This window comes from Ursus arctos, unplaced genomic scaffold (genome assembly GCF_023065955.2).
Source record: "Ursus arctos isolate Adak ecotype North America unplaced genomic scaffold, UrsArc2.0 scaffold_12, whole genome shotgun sequence".
In the NCBI taxonomy this organism is placed as follows: Eukaryota; Metazoa; Chordata; class Mammalia; order Carnivora; family Ursidae; genus Ursus; species Ursus arctos.
The window spans coordinates 59,992,902-60,014,344 of record NW_026622786.1 but is presented as its reverse complement, the minus strand read 5'-3'; the positions used below and the strand labels follow the sequence as shown (position 1 = coordinate 60,014,344).

The window sequence follows — 21,443 nt, the reverse complement described above, 5'->3', positions numbered from 1 at the left end:
TCCATGCGCCTGACCACCTCACTCTACTGCCTCCCCCCGAACTCTGTGGAGAGTCATAAGTGATCTCAGTGGCCATGTAGTCCAATCCCCACTCAGCCATAAATCCTTCTGGAATAGCCCAACAGCTGGCTACAAAAATGATGTTGATGTTGATAACTATTATTACTGAGTACATGCCAGGAACCAGGCCAAGTGCTGACTTCTTCACATGTCTTATCACTAATCTTTGCAAGACTCTCAGATCTCTCCTTCTCCAGATGAGAAAACTGATGGTCAGAGACGCTAAGTTATTTACTCCGTGAGGCACAGACAGTGAGTAGCAGAACCGGAATTCCAACCCAGCTTAAAACGGGATTCAGAATAGTACTTAACCTCCTCAACTTGGGAAAATTAAATGAGATAAAGAATGTGACGCATCCGGCCAGTAGCAAGCACTCAAATGGTAGCTACCATCAGCACTGTTGTGTTGGTGACTGCAGGTCTCAAAACTCTGTGAGCTTAATGAAGAGTGAGAAGATCTGGCTCTACGTTGGTATGCTGAGCACTCCTTTATGTACTGCATATCTTGGCAAGATGTGGGAAGAGAATGAAAATATCCCAATAGTCCCAAACTGATCGTTAATTATAATCTCTTCCCATGGAGTTTACGATCTTATTAACTGGGAGGCAGGAAAAGCAAATGGACAGGTTTGCTCTTCACCTTTTTTGCAGATCTTTCTGCCATTTACGAATGAGCAGTTGAGGAGGGAGAAGCAGGCCAGAGGAGAGGGGGGGAAAGCTGCACTGCTCCACACGCACCCACTGGAATCAGCGGACGAAGGCTCCGTTGATAATGGCGGACACCACTTCTGTTTACTGAGCACCAATGATATTCCAGACACGGGGCTAGGTGCTTTCCTCATACGTTCTCTCACTTAGTTCTCGCAACACCCTGTCAAAGTGAGGGGTCGTCACATCTACTTCATATATTAGAAAACAGGAATGCAGAAAACGTTAAGTGGCTTGCTCATGGTGAGTTAGTAAGTGACTCTGGGATCTGAACCCAGTCGGTCTAAATTCTCATGCTTATGCTCTTTTATCTACAGGGCACAGGTGAAAGAATCATTAGCAACTGTAATTAGTGAGGTCATCTCAGTTAACCACCTCATTTTACAGATTTGGAAACCGAGGCACAATGTACCGGCCACTGATACTTTATACAGCAAGCAAGAAATAGATTCAGGAATAAACAAACAAACAAAAAGCAGAACCAGACCTCTAAGTATAGAGAACAAACTGATGGTTGCCAGAAGGGTGGGGGGGGGGGGAGATGGGCAAAATGGGTAAGGGGAGTGGGAGATACAGGGTTCCAGTTATGGAATAAGTAGGTCACAGGGATGAAAAGTACAGCACAGGGAATGTAGTCGATGGTATTGTAATAGCATTGCATGGTGATCGATGGTAGCTATGCTTGTGAGCATATTATAACGCAGAGAAGTTGAATCACTTTGCCGTACAACTGAAAGTAATGTAATATTGTGCACCAACTATACAAAGAAAGGAAAAGAAAAGAAAAGTAAAAAGAGAGTTAGGCTAAGAACTCATTTTCCTTATTGCTCGAACCATTGCTTTCCCACTTCATTACAAACAATCTTGAAGGATGAGGCTGAGCCAAGGCAAGAGGAAGCCGAAAATAAGGCGCTGCAAATGCCCTTCTTGCACACTGCATGGAGCTCTCCAAACAGCATGTTTCCTATTGTTATCTACTTTATCTCCTCAAGTCGACTCTAAGCTTCTTGAAGGTGGGAATGGAACCTCCTCTTTCTCCAAATACCCTAGTGTTCCGCCTCCTCCTTCTACACCAGTGTCTGAAGCTGTACAGCATATAGAAAGCAGTATCACGAAACCGCAGAGCTCCAAGATTGGTATGCATTTTTACTCTTCCTGTCCTTCCTTGAACAAATATTTGTTCATGCGCTGTCAAAGCTGGATCCAGGGACTCAGATGACGTCTCTCTCTCTTGGATGGCCTCTTTCTACATAGTAGGCTAGATGACCACTTGATGCCCACAGTTCCCAGAAACTTCAGCAGAAAGAAACTATCTTTTCTAATAGGTTCTGAAAGAAAATCTTCAGAAAGAACAATGATTGCCCTAACGTTGAGTCATGAACCAATCCCTAAACCAACCATTGCAACTTGGCGGATATGGTGCCCTGGTTGGCCTGGCCATGGTACATACCCACGGATTCCCATGACTTGGGGGGGAGGGGGTTGAGATCATCCCCACTCATCCCCACCTGAACCGTATGAAATGTGTCCCAAGGAAAGAGAGGATGCCATGAGCAGAAGTGGTACAGAGGGAAAGCAATAAACTGTTACAAAAGTGCCTCCTGCAGAGACCATAGATCAAATGTCCAATGTATGAAGCCAAATAAGACATGGTCCTCCTTCCCCGCTCTTCCCCCTATAGGCAAACTGTTCTAAAACTAGTGAGAAAGGTAGGTAAATAAGTAGACCAGGGATCACAACCTTATATGACAAGTGGGAGGCGAGAAGGAGGCGCAGGGAGTTCTAGAACATGTAGAGGAGATGGACTATGAATCATCAAAGATGAACAGGGACTCACTGGTTGAAGGGGGTGGGGAAAGTCCTTCCCAGCGAGGAAAAAGAAATATTTTGTTCAAGTCTTTCATTTGATCTTTGGAGGCCCTATTCAATATTCCGGCTGGTAATTATGCCACCTCTGGCTGAACACCATTTAGGAACACTCATCCCCTCACAAGACAGCTTTTTAGGCAGCTCTCAATCATTAGACAGTTAGTCCTTCTGTTGAGCTGAGACCTGCTGGCACAAATCTTGTTTGATTGATAGACATGAATGTGTCTGGTTCAAATCCGATTTAGTACCGATACCGGAGCCTCCTGCAGCCAAGCAAGTTTGGGGGAACCATCTGCAGTGGCGATGTCTGGGATCAAGCCAGCTGTCACAGTCCCACAGCTTGTCTAAGGCAAGCACAGTGTGGACAGGATTTCCAGTGTAAGGAGACAGGTGAGTAGCATTCCAGCGGGATAACAGCTGCGCCCTGTCAAACGGAATGTGCAAAACAGTCACCCAGGAGCTTGTGAGAATGCCGACTCCTCAGCTCTTCCCCTAGAAGTGGTCTTTCTGTAAGTTTGGGATGGGGCTCAGGAAACTGCATTTTAAGCCAACCCAGTAGCCCAAGTAAATTTAGTGTTTGTAGAAATATCTGTTGATTCGTTTAGAAAAGGTACAATGTACTCATTCATCCGTTCATTGAGTGAATATCGACGGAGCACGTACGTGCCAGGCAGCGTACTAGCTGCTGGTGACATGAAGGTGAAAAGATAACGCGCCTGACCTCGAGGTACTCCTCATCTCTTTGGGAGAGAGACCTACAAGGAGTCGGTGACAATAATGTGGGAGAGCCAGTGTAATGGCCCTTTCTGGGAGGGGATGCCCACATCAGTGTTGGGGAGTCAGGTCAGGCTTTAAAATGGCACTTGAGCGGAGACTTAGAAAGTAGCAATAAAATTGCTTGGAGAAAGAATGTGCAAACACACACAGGGATTTAGGGACTGGCGATATGTGTAGAACGATTGCAGGACAGGGCTTTGGGAAGAAAGGCAGGGGGTGGGTCCAGTAGGGTACTGGGGACCAGACCATGGCATTTGGAAGAACGGGAATGGGAGCCACAGAAGGGCAGGGGCATGACATGGCCACACTGACATTTTAGAAAGATCACAGGAGCAGCCACATGGAGGATGAATTTTAGAGGGGAGCCTGCTGCAGGGCCTGAGCTGGGGGGTTGGGGGGTTCAGGTGGGAGACAGAGGGGCTGGAAGGAGGGCAGGGGCAGGGAGGATAGAGAGATGATCATGGAGAGAGGTGAGGGGTTGTTTCGGAAGTGGGATGGATTTGGTGATTCTGGATGTAGGTCACGGGGAGAGGGAGGAGCCTGGGAGGCTCTGGAAGCATCTACAGTCTCTTCTCTGTCAGGTCGCTGCCTGAAACGCCACCTGGTGTGTAATGGAGACAAAGATTGTCTCGATGGCTCTGACGAGGATGACTGTGAAGATGTCAGGGTCCCTGAAGATGACTGCAGCCTGTATGAGCCCATTCCAGGGTCGGAGAATGCAGCCTTGGGGTGAGTCCTGCTCTCGCGCTGTTTGGGCGCCGGGAATGGTTGCTCTTCAATTGTGAGTATTATTTTGAGGACAGAAGAGGGTCTGTCTGCAGTGCGTCCAGTGAGGCCACTCTCACTGTCCCCTGAGGTGGCACACTGGTCCCCTCGGGCTACTATGACAAAATGCTACACACTGAGTGGCTTGTAAGCAACAGAAACTTATTTCTCATAGTTCTAGAGGCTGGAAGTCTGAGGTCAAGGGGATGGCGGGGTTGGCTGCTTCTGAGCCACTCTCCTTGGCTTCTCAGTAGCCTTCCTTCTGTGTGTGTCTGGGTCCTAATCTCTTTTTGTTTTTTAAAGATTTTATTTATTTGAGAGGGAGAGGGTGAGAGAGAACAGAGGGAGGGGCAGAGGGAGAGAGAGAATCTCAAGCAGATTTCTTTCTGAGCACAGAGCCCCACAGGACCCCGAGATCATGACCTGAGCCAAAATCCAGAGTCAGATGCTTAACTTACGGAGCCACCCAAGTGCCCCCTAATCTCTTCTTATAAGGACAGCAGTCACATTAGGGCCCCCCCCTAATGGCCCCATTTTAACTTGATTACCTACACAAAGACCCTCTCACCAAAATACAAATTCTGAGGTTTTGGGGTCCAGGACTTCAACATCTAAATGTTAAGGGGACACAATTCAGCCCCTAATACTAATTAGAGGGGATTTTGTTGATTTTGAAAGTGCCTGTGGGATAAACAGAGCAGAAGCATGAAATAGTGAGGTGTTAACTTGAGAAAAAGAATTCCCTCCTTATTGGCCGAAAGGTCGCAGACCATGACCTTGCTCTGATGTGATTCAAAGGAACATTTAAATACACTTGCCCACACTGAACACTGACACCAGCAGGATGGCCCCTCCTCCACTCCCAATAGCTGACACTTTGACTGTTTTTCATTCGGCTCAAGATCTCAGAAGCCTTTCCTGATGTCTTTTTTTTTTTTAATTTAAGCATGTTCCAGTTTTTAAATTTTTATTTATTGCTACAGAAGTAATACATGTTGGGGCACCTGGGTGGCTCAGCTGGTTAAGCAGCTGCCTTTGGCTCGGGTCATGCATGATGCCAGCTTCCTGGGATCGAGCCCCACGTCGGGCTCCCAGGTCAGCGGGGAACCTGCTTCTCGCTCTCCCTCTGCCTGCCACTTCCCCTGCTTGTGCTCTCTCTCTCTCTGTCAAATAAATGAATAAAATCTTAAAAAATATTAAATAATCAAAATAATTAAAAAAATAATAATACATGTTTGAGGTAAAACCGAAAGTCTTCCTTTGCCCTGCCCAACTTGCACCCCACCCAGTCACCCCCTCTCACTTCCCTTCCTGGGACGGACCCCTGTCAACAGTTTGGTGTAGGACTTTCAGACCATGTAAACAGTGCACTAACAATATATATTGTATGGAAGATATGCCTATATGTACTGTGACAATAGACGTGAGTGTATTTTACATACATGGGATCATACTACACATTTTGTGTGTTGACTTGCTTTTCTTTCTTAATAATATACTTTGAAGATTTCCTCCCATATTTTCTATTCTTTTTCTAAGCAATATAGTGTTCTATACCAGGGGTCAGCACACTATGGCCTGAAGGCCAAATTCAGCCTGTTGCCTGTTTTTGTAATTAAAGTTTTATTGGGATACAGCTTTCACCCTGGAATGATGGGAGTTGAGTATTTGCAACAAAGACCTATGGCCTGTAAAGACTAACATATTTAATATCTGGCCCTTTATTAAAAAAAAAAAGTTGCTGACTCTTCTCCCAAGGTATAACTACATGAAAATTTGACTACTTCCTATTGAAAGATAATTAGATTGTTCCCGTTATAGCCTCTTATAAACAATGCTGTAACGAACATCCTTGTACATTATTTTTGTACATGTATTTCTGCACAGATTTCCAAAAAGTGGAATTTCTCTATGTCTTTTCATTTTCACTGGGGCTTCCGCAATCAGCTTTTCTAAAGATACATACATAGGCTTAGTAACCTTTTATGCTTAGAGGTTATAGTATAATCTAAGGACTAGTTATTCCTTTGAGTTTTTGTTTGGCCCACCAGAGAGCCTATATTTATAAGCCAAAGGCAGAAACGTGTTCAATGGGCAAGAAGACAGAAAAGTAAGGGGCAAAGTAAAGGGAAGGAGCCCAGATTTTAGCGTCAAAAAAATTTAGCTGTGACTATAGGCAAATTACCTATTTTTTTCTGAGCTTCAATTTCTACATTTGCAAGATTGTCATGAGGTTGAAAGTTAATGTATGCTAAATGTCTGGTAGAGTATGTATTCAATTCACCATAGCTATTACTACATCACTTCCATTAATACGAAGAAAGAGATGGAGAGAGAGGTGAAGATTCAAGGTAACATACCTTGAATTTCTACTATATGCCAGGTGCTCTATAATTATCCATTTATTCCTTCAAGGCAGATTTTATTCATAGTTAACCCCCTGCTCATCTTCTGCCTTTGTGCCTTTTCACGGAGGAAATGAGCAAATATGACAAACGCTATGCCAAAGGTAATCACTGAATGCCATGGGAATACAGAGGAAGGAACAACTGTCTGTCCGGGATAATCAAAGAAAGTCAGATAGAGGGGGCAATGTTTGAGTTGGGTTTTAAAGGCTGAATAGGAGTTGAAGAGGCAGAGACAAGCACTCATTTTATTATCTATACCATAAGAGGCTTTGATTGTTAGGCCTTGGATCTCTTAACCAAATCGAAATGCTTCTGTTGAGTTAACCTCTTTTTTAGAAAATGAAAGCTGTATTTCATCTGTGTACCACTGTTTGTGCCTAAATATGGTTCAACCATCTATAGCCTAAAATGCAGTGCCTGGGCAGATGGATGCAAAATGCCCCAGAGGGTTTGGAAAGCAGGGGAAAGTATTTCTGGAAGGGTACTGGGCTAGGGGAGAGGAAGTACCATTTGTGGAGTGCCTAATATGTACTGCAACTTAGCACGGACAGTCGACACGTCAAATCTATTTTTTACCCACAGAGCCTTTTTCTGAAACAGTACAAACAAAAACATCCACAGTAACGTTTATTCAGTACTTAATATACGCTAAGTACTTTCTGGTTCCTTTCCATGTTGTAACTTGCATTTAACTCTCTGAGGGCAGTAGTATTAACTGCTTTTTACAAATAACTAAACTGAGGCACAGAGAGGTTAAACGGCTTGCCCAAGGTCGCACAGGTAGGTGTGGCAGAGCTGGGAAATGAGCTCAGACTGTTGGGCTCTGTGCTTGGAGTTTTGATAATTGTACACATTCCTCTGTAACTCACACAACACATTTTTGGGAGTGCCTTCTCGCGGGTGCACTGTTCTAAGTGCGAATGGAGCTGTCAGCTGCTCTGGTCAAAGGGAACCTGGGGGCCTGGCTGAGCCCACTCAGGTTTCGTGTTACCCAAAGTGGAGTCTAAGGTACTTTGAGGAACCCTAGGGGTCCACGGAACACAGTTTGAGAAGCCACCGCTCGGCCCAGCAATAACATCTTCCAGAGGAGGCTGTCTTTGCCTTTCCAGTGCTCTCTCTGCCTTTTTGATTTAGGTACAACATTCTGACCCAGGAAGAAACTCAGAGTGTGTACGACGCCAGGTATTATGGGGGCCAGTGTGAGACGGTATACAACGGGGAATGGAGGGAGCTTCGATATGACCCTGCCTGTGAGCGTCTCTACTACGGAGAGGATGAGAAGTACTTCCGGAAACCCTACAACTTCCTCAAGTACCACTTTGAGGTAATCTGCACAGGCCGCTCACAGGTCACTGTGGGTGGGGGTGGGGAGGGAGAGAGGCCTGTTGCTGGAGATGGACTCTTAGCTTTGGAAGATTCTGTTTCCTGTAGAGCTTGCTGGTGGCTGAAGGTCCCTTTATATCTGCCCCTACATGTGCTCGGTGCTGAAGGGCACTGCCAGGCAAGGGCCCGGCCAAAAAGAGGCAGAACAGGAGTGTGACCATCCGCCTGCCACATCTTGGCTCCATTCCGTAATCAGTGAAACAGATTCGAGGTCCAGTCCTCTGGGCTGCTAGTCAGAAGACCTATTTCCAATTGTGCTCTGTTAGAATATGAGTATTTGAGACCTTGAGCAGCTCACTGCCCCTCCCTGGGCCCAGTTTCCCACCATGTAAACTGGCGGTCAGGACAGGAGGTAGCTGGACAGGGTTCTAAGCCCCAAGCCCCTATTTCACCAAGAACAGCTGTCCACTGATCATCTCCTTTCTTTCTGTTTTTTTTTTTTTTTAAAGATTTTATTTATTTATTCGACAGAGATAGAGACAGCCAGAGAGAGAGGGAACACAGGCAGGGGGAGTGGGAGAGGAAGAAGCAGGCTCATAGCGGAGGAGCCTGATGTGGGGCTCGATCCCGTAACGCTGGGATCACGCCCTGAGCCGAAGGCAGACGCTTAACCGCTGTGCCACCCAGGCACCCCTTTCTGTTTTTTTAAAAACCCAGTAGAGTTAACCTACAGTGTTGTATTAGTTTCGGCGTACAATATAGTGATTCAGCACCTCCACGCAACACCCTGTGCTCCTTGTGATAAGTGTACTCTTAATTCTCTTCACCTGCTTCACCCATCCCCCCCACCTCCTCTCTGGCAACCACCTGTTTGTTCTCCACATTTAAGAATCTTTTTTTGTCTCTTTTTCCCTGTGCTCATTTGTTTTGTTTCTTAAATACCACATACGAGCGAAATCACATGGTATTTGTCTTTCTCTGATAACTTTCCTATCTTGGTTTTCCATATGCGATTTTGTTTACAGAAAGGTTTCTGCTGTTGAGAAGGGCTTGCAAAACGCTGATGATCCCTAAATTCTCTCCATCTCTAAAATTCTGTGCTTTGCTGGGCACTGGAGCACCGCATGGCTCATGATCAGCTCTAGAGACGACTCCCCACCATTCCTTTCCGTACCCCTCCCCCTCTGGGGGAGATGTCCACGCAGACAGCTTCACTGGATACTCACCGGGTGCCAGATCGTATATTGCCATGCAAATCCTCTCCTTTAATCCTCGCAACAACACAATGAGGTAGATATTATCATTGCCCCAGTTTAGATGGGAAAAAGGCCGAGAGACTTAGAGGGATAAAGTGTCAGGCCCAAGGGTCTACTGCAGTAGGTAGCAGAGACAAGATTCAAACCCAGACCTAGCTCAACGGAGCCCGGCCCTATGTCGATTAGAAGGGAAGACAGATTATACACATTATACGCATATAGTCATACACATTCCATCTCTACAGAGAGATGGTAGGATCCAAAGATTCTGAACAATTAGTCCCATCGCCCCTCCCCCAACTTTCTCAACAGAAGACTAGGGATGACAGGACAAGGCCAGGCTTATGGCACCTCCCCCCCTCCGCCCCCACCCGGCTTCCACCGCTGCTGGCAAGCCTGCGGTAAGCCGAGCTGGAAGACAGACAAGGCCATTTCCCTAACCTCGAGGATGGTCCGGGGCTTACGTGTCCAGCAAGACAGACTGGGCTATGCTGCGGCAACAAAGGATTCCGAAATCTCTGCGCTTTAAAGCCACAGTGCCCTGTGCTATGCGTCCATCCCAAGGCGGAAGGGGGACTCGTCATCACAGACACTCGGGACCCAGACTCACGGAGGCTCCATCACACAAGCTGTTGTGATTGCCGAGCGAACCACCCACGCGCTCTTGAGCCTCGCTTCCTCAGCTCAGGCCAGGCCCGGGACCGCGCCTCGGTTCAAGCTGGCAGAGACATGCGGCCCCACCGTGTGCCTGCAGTGAAGTCACCCCGCGTTTGCGGGCAGCACGCGAGCAGACCTCTGCCTGGAGCTCCCACCCTCTGCTCGGCTTCCTTGCCCCTTTCCTCCCAGACCCGCACCCAGACGTGGCTCTCTGGATGTCTCCGTTGCAGAGACAGGCGACCGTCTCTACAGGAAGGATAAGTCAGCTGGAAGAAACCCGTACTCAGAACAATACAGCATTTTATCAGAATCATGAGTGCGTGTGCCTATTTAAGTAACTATTTTAGCACGGCCATGAAGCAATAACTAAACTAACTGCTGTTATTTTTGGCATTTCAGTGAGTGAGCATCACTCCAATGCCTGGAGTGGCCTTTTACAATAGTTACAAGAACCTGCTTTGTGATATTTCACGGAGCAAAGATTTAAATATTAAGCACAAATTGGAATACAACTCTATGTGCACAAAGCTGACATCTGTTTGCTCCTTTTCAGGCCCTGGCAGACACTAGACTCTCCTCAGAGCTGTACGATGATGCACGTGGCCTTCTTTCTAAAGTAAAAAACGACAAGTCTGTGTCGGCCGGAGTGACTGTTGGTGTGGGCCCCGCAGGCAGCCCTGTGACAGTGGCCGTGGGTGTATCCGGGTCTCGAGACTCTTCGCTCTTGAATGAGTTAAACAAGTATAATGAGAAGGTATTAAAGCGTAATGCCCGTGTCAAACAGTATTCCATAATCTGTACTGAACAATGCATGTTACTAATGGCATTAAAAAGTACAGTAGGAATGGAACCTGCGTTTGCTTGTGTAATTGGAAATGTCTGATCAGTGGTAATCATGTTTGTTTTCCTTGTTATGTTTTTGCACACAGAATCATCACAAAGGGAATAAAATTGAGTGATAAGAGTAGAACTCTTATCGCCTCACCCCATTCTTTTTCATGGTTACCTGGAGCAAACAGCGAACTACTTAGAATAGTAATGTCTTAAAGAGAAACAGCCAGGCCGTGTAAATTAGGTTGGGAAGAACTGGAAAGCAAGCCTGGCTTTTCGGAATAGATTGGAGGACTGGTATGCTCCATCAATCATTCATTGATTCATCAAACGTTCATCACTAACTTCCTGTTAACCTGAGCAATCAGGCAATGCTTCCTTGAGGAAGGGACATCCACCTAAACCGGGGTTTAAAGACTAGGACAGGTTGTCCCGATGAAGGCGGTGGAAGTCAGTGAAGGGTTTTCTGGGCCTGGGCATGGGCAGTGTGCAAAGGGCTGGAGATGACAGGTTGCCGCACGCTAATTTGGGATTGCAAGGACTTCAACCAGCTGATGCACAGGGTGGGAAGGGAGCGTAGGGAGCGTTGAGGGTGGAGAAATCGTCAGGGGCCAGAGAGATATTTACTGAATTGATTCAAAGTTTACCAAAAAGCCTCAACAATATTGATGTCAGCACTATGGATTTAGTTGGGGCTCAAACATTATTCTGCATGATGAAAATACAGTTATGAAAATTAACTGATCAACAAATATAAATTACATTCTGGAGCTTTGCCACAAGTTAGCAATCGCCCTGAAGGGAAAGTACTGTTTTGAGATCTGGCCATCACATGGTTATGTGGACTTTTCTCAAAGCGGATGGCCTTTCCAAAATTTCACTATCACTTTGGATCATGGTTTACTTGGAAGTAATGCCCATATACAATCCCCTTCCTCTTATTATTTTTAAGAGAGAGGGAGAGAGAGTGCAAGAAAGCCTGAGCAGGGAAGGGGCAGAGGGAAAGAGAGAGAATCTTAAGCAGGCTCCATGTCCAGCACGGAGCCCAACCTGGGGCTCTATCTCATGACCCTGAGACCACGACCTGAGCCAAAACCAAAAATCAGACACTTAACTGACTGAGCCACCCAGGCGCTCCAATCTCCTTCCTCTTAAACCAAGCCAATATAACCCCGGTTCTGTCTCTTTTTATTATCTCAGGAGCCTGCTTTATTACTTAACAGTACGAATTACCACTAGAACATAAGCTCCATGATGGCAGGGGCCTATCTCATTCAAGATTATGTCCTCTGCTCCTAGCATAATGCAAGTGACTACAGGCTCTTACAGATATTTGTTCAGTAAGTTACATCAACAGATAAGGTTGGCATTTCATGTCATCAAAAATATTCCTAAGCATCATTGTGAATGAATACCGAATACTAGTATAGAAGGTTGCATCCCACAGTGCTGTAATTAGAGCAGGGAGACGAGTGGAGGTCTCAATGGGCTGGGGGCAGAACAGAGTGAGCAGCACCATGAAGCACCCTGCAGGAACCAACCCAGTGGAGAGTTGGGGAGAAGGGGACCTGAACAGGGGCGGCGTGATCAGAGAGGCAGGCATGGGAGAGCAGCCAGGCTATATGCCTGTGAAATAGAATAATACGAATGCATTTATGCTCGTGTGTTTATATGTAGATACATGTATTTCCCACAGCTACTAAATACTACCTCTCGTGTTATATCATGTAGTAAAACGTATACTCTCTTCTTTTCCCTTATTTCATGGTGGTGGTTGCTGGCAGAAATATAACTTCATGAGAATTTTCACAAAGGTGCAGACTGCTCATTTTAAGATGAGGAGGGACAAGATTGTGCTGGATGAAGGCATGCTGCAGTCATTAATGGAGCTCCCGGAGCAGTACAACTACGGCATGTATGCCAAGTTCATCAATGACTACGGCACTCACTACATAACGTCTGGATCAATGGGTGGCGTTTATGAATATATCCTGGTGCTCGACAGAGAAAAAATGGAATCACTTGGTAAGTAGAACAGAAGCTTTCCACACACAGCGGTCAATGCACACGCCAGGATGTGGTTTGCCGTTTTCTGAGCACTGACTATGAGCCATGTGTGATCTCACTGGGCACAACCGTGTAAGGTAACATACCTAACGCTTGTGTAGGAGGTGACCTAGTGCAGTGCTGTAATTAGAGCAGGGAGACGTGTGGAGCTGACAATGGACTGGGGGCAGAACAGGGGGAGGAGCCCCAAGAAGCATGTTGTAGTAACCACCCCAGCTGAGGATACTATTATTTACAGGGAACTGAGGTCCAGAAGGGTGAAAGGACTTGCTAGGAAGCATCACAAACAGGATTTGAACTCAGAATGGTCTGGTTCCCCAAAACTATGTGTTTTCTATGACACTACAGTTACCTCTTAGATAACAAACAATATTTGGGATTTTGTTATTTAAAATGTTATAACTTCTCAATATAGAATCTTAGTGAACAGAACTGCCATATAATCAGTCCATGGTGCTAGAAACCTGGAGTCACCCCACATGCCTCCTCATCCTTTATCCCTGTAGATCTCCAAGAACCTTCCGTTCTGGCTCTGGAACAGCCCTCACCCCGCCCCTCTCCTCCACCTTCACTCCTGCAGTGGTAGGATGGGTTCCCACCTGTCAGTTATCACTGCAGCGGCTCCTGAATCTAGGGGAAGGCTCGCCTCTGCAATCCATTCTCAACAATTGCTCCCAGAATGATCTTTCTACTTTACGCATACAATGATATCACTCTTTGCCTAAAATCCTGAATGGTTAAACTCCTTAGCATGGCATCAAGAGCCTTCCCGGTCTCACTCCGAATGGCTAGAACAGTGATTCTCGAAGTGTGGCTTCCAACTGCGGCATCAGCATCGCCTGGGAAGCTGTTAGAAATGTAAATTCTCAGGCTCCTATCCAATCCTACTAAATCAGAAACTGGTAGGAGACCCAGCGGTCTGTATTTTGACAAGCCCTCTGGGTGATTCTGATGCTCACTACAGTTTGAGAACGATGGACCTAGTCAATGAGTGAGTAGACGGCTGAAAGATCCATCCACATTTCAAAGCTAAATTCAAATTCCCAGTTTCGAGAAGTTTCCCCAACTGCACCAGCCCAGGCTGTCCATTTCTTTCCTTCAGCACATTTATGTAAATTCCACACTCTTTAATCTTCAAAAGATAATTTTCCAAATTGTAATATTTTTCTCATCTAGATAGCAAGATCTTTGAAAGCAAGGATTATGTCTGACACGTCTTTATCTCCTTAGCACTCAGCTCCGCACTAAGTACGGAGTGAGCGTGTAAAACAAGACATGGAATTGGAAAGGGGGCATTAATTTAGATTCCTGGTTAGGGTCGATCATTAGTCCACCCATCTATCCATGTATTCATTCTTTTATAATTCAAATATCTCTAGACTCTCTATGATGTATTCGTGCTAGAGATACAATGGTGAGCAAATCTAAATACGGTCCCCACCCTCCTGCAGCAGAGTGTTTCCTTCCTGATAGCAGGTCTTCAAATCAAAGTATGGATCACAAACAATGTTTTAAACAACAACAACAAAGGAGAGAATAGAAAACAGCATAAAGGATTATAGGTAGTGAATATGAGATTGCTTCAAGAAATTTTTTTCCTATTAAATGAAGACATCCATACGCGTATGGAGTCAGGATACAAAATAGCTTATGACAGGTCAATATAAAAAAGGAGTTTGAAAAAGTTAATTCAAGAGGGTCTTTTTAGAATCATTGAAAAATGTAAGGAAGGAAACACGGTTAACTTGGTTGAGGACCTACTAGGTTCCAGGTGCTGTTGCGTACATCCTCATTTCGTTTTCTTAACAATATTTGGAGGTTGGTATTATCCCAGTTTCATCCCATAAATGCTGAGGCTCCTCAGGGACGTTAATTACTTCGCCCAGGGCTGCAGGAAGCTGGCGTCAGAGCCCTGGACCTATGGTCTTTCCACCATGTGGTCCTGGGTAGAGCCTTTCATTTAGGCTCTGTCTTTGGTGTTGGATTACTAATTAATCGTCTGGGGTGTCTCATGGCCCCTCCTCTTTAAAATCTGTGAGGCAGAAATGGGCTTCCAATGTGGTTAATATTCAAAAGGAGCCCACCAACAAATTGTCCCAGGGATAATTACCTCAGCTCTGTTTATAGAAAACCATATGTCGATAATAGCACAATTTGCTATTTGTGAAGAGCTGATTTTCTATAAATCCGGAAAGTTAGTGTTGCTTTTCTATAAATATGGAAATGTGCTAATCATCACCTCATCTGCTGGAGACCGTTAATAAATCAGAATTCCATTTACATATTAACCTACAAAGAACAAAAATATCTACCTTCTCTCCCTTTGACAAATAGAATCATGCACACCCTTCTCCCCAAGTTTGATATTTGTCTAGTTTCTTGTCTCTGTCATCCTCCGTCTCTCCCTTTCTCTTTAGGTGCCTTTCTTTCTTTCTATCTGTCTTTCCTCTTTGTTACTGTCTTTTTCTGTGTATCTTTGATCCATATCAAATAATATTTATATTCTATAAAGTGCTCGTTTCTAAGAAACACCCCATGTGGTGTACGTTCATGTCCTCAAAGAGATGAGCTTGGTATGGAACGATTTAAGTGAACACACTGGCTGGTTTGCTCTGGAGGAATCTTTTGTCCTTGGGTTTGCCTCAGATCCTCTCTGGGTTCACCCTAGAGGATGCACAAGGCTGTTTTCTTCTAATGTATCCTTTAGATAAAACGCTTCTCCCTCAAAGACAGCATGAAACCATGCATCAAAAATAAGAGGATGTCTTATAGTTTTCAGTATACAGGTCTTGTAAAAGTCTCTGATATGGCAGGACACTGATGAAAGAAATTGAAGAAGATACAAATAAATGGACAGCTATTCTGTGCCAACCAACTGGAAGAATATTGTTAAAATGTCCATACCACCTGAAGCAATCTACAGATACAATGCAATCCCTACCAAAATTCCAATGACATTTTTTTTTCAGAGAACTAGAACGAATGGTTCTAAAACCTGGGCAGAACCACAAAAGACCTCAAACAGTCAAAATATTCTTGAGAAAAAAGACCAAAGCTGGAGACATCACATTCCCTGATTTCAAACTATACTACAAAGCTAAAGTAATAAAAACAGTATGGTATTGGCATAAAAACAGACACACCGGTCAATGGAACAGAATAGAGAGCCCAGAAATAAACCCACACGTATATGGACAATTAATTTATGACAGAGGAGGCAAGAATATCCAATGGAGAGAGAAAATTCTCTTTAATAAACAGCGTTGGGAAAACTGGACCAGTATTTTACACTATATCAAAAAAAATATTATTATAAAAAAAATCAACTCAAATGGTTTAAAGACTTGAATGTAAGACTTGAACCATAACACACCAAGAAGAAAACATAGGCAGCAAGCAATTGGTCTCGGCAAATTTTGGATCTTAAAGGCAGGGAAACAAATGCAAAAATAAACAATTGGGACTAGGCCAAACTAAAAAGCTTCAGTTCAGTGAGGAAACCATCGATAAAATGAAAAGGCAACCTACGAAATGGAAGAAGATATTTGCAAATGATATATGTGAGAAGGGGTTCATACCCAAAGTATATAAAGAACTGATACAACTTAAGAACAAGAAAAAAAAAACAACAATCCAATTAAAAAGTGGGCAGAAAAATCCAAGGACATTTTTCTAGAGAAGACATACAGATGACCAACAGGCACATGAAAAGGTGCTCGACACCACTAATTGTTAGGGAAATGCAAATAAAAATCACAATGAGATATCACCTTACAGCTGTCAGAATGGCTTCTGTCAAAAAGACATAAGGGGGCCTCTATCTTTTTTAATTAGTATTTTCATTTTCTTTGTATAGATACTGAGTTGTGGAATTGCTGGATCATGTGGTAACTTTATTTTTTGAGGAACCTGCATACTGTTTTTGCATATTCACCTGTTTTTTTTTGGTGAGAACATTTCAGTTTTATTCTCTTAGCAATTCAATTATGTGATACAGTGTTATCAACTGCAGTCACCACGTGATACATCAGAACTTACTCATCTGATAACTAAGAGTCTGTACCCTTTCAACAACTTCTCCCTATTTCTCCCACCCTCAGCTCTGGTAATCCCTTTTCTGTTCTCGGTTTCTATGAAGTTGATTTTTTTGGGGGTTCCACCCATGCAGTATTGTCTATGTCTGCCTTATGCCACCTGTCATAATGTCTTCCAGGTTCGTGTATGTTGTCCCAAATGACTGGATAATATTCCCGTCTGCATCTGTACCACATTTTCCTTCCATTCCCATCCATCTGTCTCTTACATTGTTTCTGAACCTTGGCTAATCTGACTAATGCTGCTATGAACATGGGAGTATAGATATCTTTTCTAGATAATGATTTCATTTCCTTTGCATGTATTCACAAAAGTCGGATGGCTGGATCATACAGATAGTTGTATTGTTCATTTCTTGCGGCGCCTCCATTCTGTTTTCCATGGTGTCTGTACGACTTCACATTCCCACCAACAGCACACAGCGTTCCCTTTATGCCACGTCCTCAACCGCACTTGTGATCACTTATCTTTTTGATAACAGATATCCTAACAGGTGAGAGGTGATACCTCCCTGTGGTTTTGATTTGCATCTCCCTGATGATCAGTGATGTTAAGCATCTTTCCATGTCTGTTGGCTGTTGGCGTTTCTTCTTACTTAATCTCCCAAAGATCTGTAAGAGGAAAGGTTTCCTTACCTCTAAGATGAAGGAAACAAGGCTGAAAAGCTTTAGGACTAGTAAGTGAGAAATATACAAGTTATTCTGAGTTATAGTCCAGGCTTCTTTCCCTTTCATCCCGGCTGCCTTTGTCCAGACTCACAATCTGGGAATAATTCTGACTTCCTCCCTCTCTCCTCACGTGTCTCATTAGTCATCTCAGTACCTACACTCTAGGCCTTCCTCTCCATTCCCATAACTATTGCTCCCCAGGTTATGCTGTGTTTTCTCTGCCAGTGCTCTCCATCCACGTCGACATGTAAAATGAGAAAAGTGTCAGAGGTGAGTGGATATTCCATAGATACCCTGAGGACAAAGATAGGAGAGGTCTGCTCTGGACTCCTGTTTTGTGGCTAATGTAGATAGGTCCTAACACCTCTGTTTCAGCTTCTGTGCCCTTCGTCTCTCAAAACATAACAGGAAATAGTTTCCTATCAGCATCTAAGAATCTAAGTAAATCTGACTGGATACCTTTATCAGGGATGCTGTAACGGAAACCATGCATGGAATAGAAAGTAAATGAATGGTCCTCAAGCCTCTAGAGGTTCACGATTATATGGATTTTGGCCATTTGAAAGGACTCTGCAGAGAGCTTACAGAAAACGACTTCTATTGATGCTTTGCCTGTGAGGGAAACCAGCAGCACTGCCTGGCCCCATGAAAGCCAGCAGGCAGTGTGTTGTAAAAATATATTTTCCAACTAAATTATCGTTGCTTTTCATGCAGACACTGCCATCTGAAAGCTAATACTTTATGTCTCTCAGTCTCAGTTTTCATGTCACTAATATATGGACAATAAACTACTTTCAAAGGCTGTTAGAAGAATTACCCAAGAAAATATTTGTTTAAAGCACTGTGATAAGTAAACACTGTCCAAATAGTAGTTACTATCTAGGATTACAGTTGTAGGTGGGGTCAGTAGGTTGTAAAGTCATGTGATCAAGGACTATAGAAGGAAAACATCTGCTAGTGACCTAGTAACAAGGAACCTAGGAGTCAGGCATATCTGGCTGTGCATCTTGGTTCCACCAGTTAGTAGCTGCATGACCTTGATGAGGGTAATTTCTCTAAACCTCAGCTTCTCAAGACCCAAATAGGAATGATAACCAAGGTTTGTTTGAATAATTCTAACCGCATCTTCCGTGTAAGTGTTTAGATATTTTTCCCCCTCGAATGCAGGATAATAGTAGCATAGCACAGTGGTTCAGCACATGGCTCTGTCACTTACTAGCTGTGTGACCGTGGGAAGGTTATTTAATCATTTTAAGTCGCAATTTCTTAACCTGTTAAGCTGCAAGTATTGATGGCATTTCTCTCACAGAGTAGTTATGAGGAATGAATGAACGTATCCACAGAAGATATTTAGTACAGTGCTCGGCCTCTAACAAGCTCCCAATAAATATCAATTTCTGGAAGAGGTTCTGAATCAGATTGCCTGGATTCAAATCATTTCCACCATTTATTAGCCAAGTGACCTTCATGGTTATCCTCCTCACGCCTCAGTTTTCTGTTCTTCTAATGAGACAACGATAGTACATACTTCATAGGATTCTTGTGAATATGAAATGAAACTGTGTACGTGAGCACGTGGCCCAGGGCCCGGCATATAGTAAGAGTTAAAGAACATTACCTGTTGCTGCTGTACTATGGAGGTTTTATTATTACCACGTGCTTTAGTTTATTCCCAGCTTTTCAGTTATTAACTCTATAATATTAACCGCCCTCTCCTCTGTAAAGTGAGAATAACAAGATAACCGGTCTCATAGGGCACTGCCATTGGGCAGCTCTGAAACACAGTTCAAATAGAAAGGAAATCGTTATCATTGTGTCCAGCGCGCAGTGGCCGATGCTTTTGCTGTAGGCTTGGAGCCTCAGCAATCATGCCTTCTCTTCCACCTGCCCATTTTTTTGATCAAGGTCATTCATTTCTGTCCCTGGAACTCCATCCGGTTTTGGAGGGACTGCTTCTCCCATTCGTCAAGATCGCTTTGAATTCTCATCACTATCTTTCAAAGTGTTAACAACTTTGCCCAAATCAGTGCCTGTGTTCCATCATTCCTCCCCTTGATGGATGCCAGATAACAGTGACCCTGGGAAAGACCCTTCCAGCAAGAGCACAGTACATTCTGCCTGTCATTGATCATCACCTTCCAGCGAGGCGCCCTGGGCCAGCTGGTCTACCACCTAACTCACAGGGTAGAAAAAGCTACAGAAACACAATTAAAACTCACTACGGTTAATGTCAATTTTAGTATATGTGATGCCAAAGTGAGCACTAAACTTGATGTCAATTATAATTTCACATGCTCTTCCTCCCTGCCCCTTCCCTTCCTTTACTGACTCATTCCTTTAGCTTTTCATTCAACAAACACTTATTAAAGCACACATAGTAAGCACTGTCTAGATACCAACATGGTTCCTCTCATTGAGGGGGCATAGAAGGTAATGGGGTTTCTCTTTGTCATAATCATCTCATTATTGTCAGGAATGATTTATTGTGTGGACAACCAAATTGGTTACCACCTAAAATGCATTAATTTTCAAACTTCACTGTACTTAGAGCTACCTGAAATATCTGGTTTTAACAAAATATTTTTACATATAATAACTCCTAATATTGGTAAAGTAGGACATAGTCACATCTAATTACAGATAATCTTCCTAATACCCTATGAGGAGGTGTGTTCGTATTCTCAATTTTATAGAGAGAAAGCTGAGGTCCAAAATGCCTAAGTAAATCACTCAACAGGATTCAGTCAGTATTGAATCAACATCTTCTGGTGTAGAGTTTGTAGACTGCCCAAGTATTTATCCCCCCAACATTTTCCCACACATTCTATCATTCATTCTGATACCGTATATCAGAGGCTTAGGCTGTAGCAGAGGTGGCCAGACAGTCAACATTTACTGAGCATTTCACTGTGGCAGACATTGAGTCAAACGCTTTAAATGTACTATCTCATTTAATCCTCAAGAAAGACCTGGGAAGAAGATACTATAATCCCCAATTTACAAATTAAGAACTGAAGCTCAGTGATGTTAAATAACTTGCCCAAGGTCATGGTGCTATTATCTGGTGGAGCCAGGAGTCAAACCCAAGAACCTGTGATATTAACCGACATGCTATAATGTCTCAGAGATGTTTTTTGTAGGATTTTTCAAACTGCGGGTCATAGTCCATTAGTAGATTGTAAAAGAAAGTTGGTGGGTCATGATCAGCATTTAATAAAATGAAATAGAATAAAATAGGATGGAAAATATCAGAGTGCATCAAAGTATGATGAAGTATTGAAACTTATTTTATCTGGATGTGTGTGGGCTGGATCATGGAGTCAAGTGTATTGCTTAGTTTTCAGGGTAGTAAAAAAAAATCATTAAAAATACCATCTAGTATGTTCCACTGACTATAGATACGTATCTCATTACTTTAAATAAAGGAAAAATAATCAGTAGCCATAAGGAAGGCATTAGGAGGTATATTACTTGAGGTTCTAACTAACTGGTTTCAGAGAACCAACAGGATATAGAGCTTTATTCTAAGGAATTGGCTCACACAATTATGGAGTCTGACAAGTCCCTAGATTTGTGATTGGCAAGCTGAAGACCCAGGAGAGCTGATGGTTTAGTTCTAGTCCAAAGGTTGGCAGGCGTGAGACCCAGGAGGAGCTGATGTTTCAGTATGAGTCAAAGGCAGGAAAAAAGCTGAAGTCCCAGCTTGAAGGCAATCAGACAGCAAGAATCCTTTCTTACTCAGGAGAGGTTCAGCATTTTTGTTCTATTTGGGACGTCTACTGATTGGGTGAGGCCCACCCACATTAGGGAGAACAATCTGCTTTACTCAGTCTACTGATTTAAATGTTGATCTCACCAAAAATACCTTCCCAGAAACACTCAGAATAGTGTTCAACTCAATACGGGGACACAACCACGGGCCAGTCAAATCGACCTATAAAACTGAGCATCCCAGGAAG

At 43.8% G+C, this 21,443-nt stretch overlaps 1 protein-coding gene across 1 annotated transcript in view; it reads left to right on the top strand.

Annotated features, from left to right (window-relative positions):
- The window catches only part of C8A (complement C8 alpha chain), a 66,378-nt gene that overhangs the window by 22,319 nt on the left and 22,616 nt on the right, over positions 1–21,443 (top strand). Inside the window, exons 5-9 of the mRNA XM_026497997.4 lie at positions 2,883–3,027; positions 3,996–4,143; positions 7,722–7,911; positions 10,377–10,577; positions 12,439–12,679. Of these exons, the coding sequence (XP_026353782.1) occupies positions 2,883–3,027; positions 3,996–4,143; positions 7,722–7,911; positions 10,377–10,577; positions 12,439–12,679 (925 nt within the window). The remainder of the gene's footprint in view (positions 1–2,882; positions 3,028–3,995; positions 4,144–7,721; positions 7,912–10,376; positions 10,578–12,438; positions 12,680–21,443) is intronic.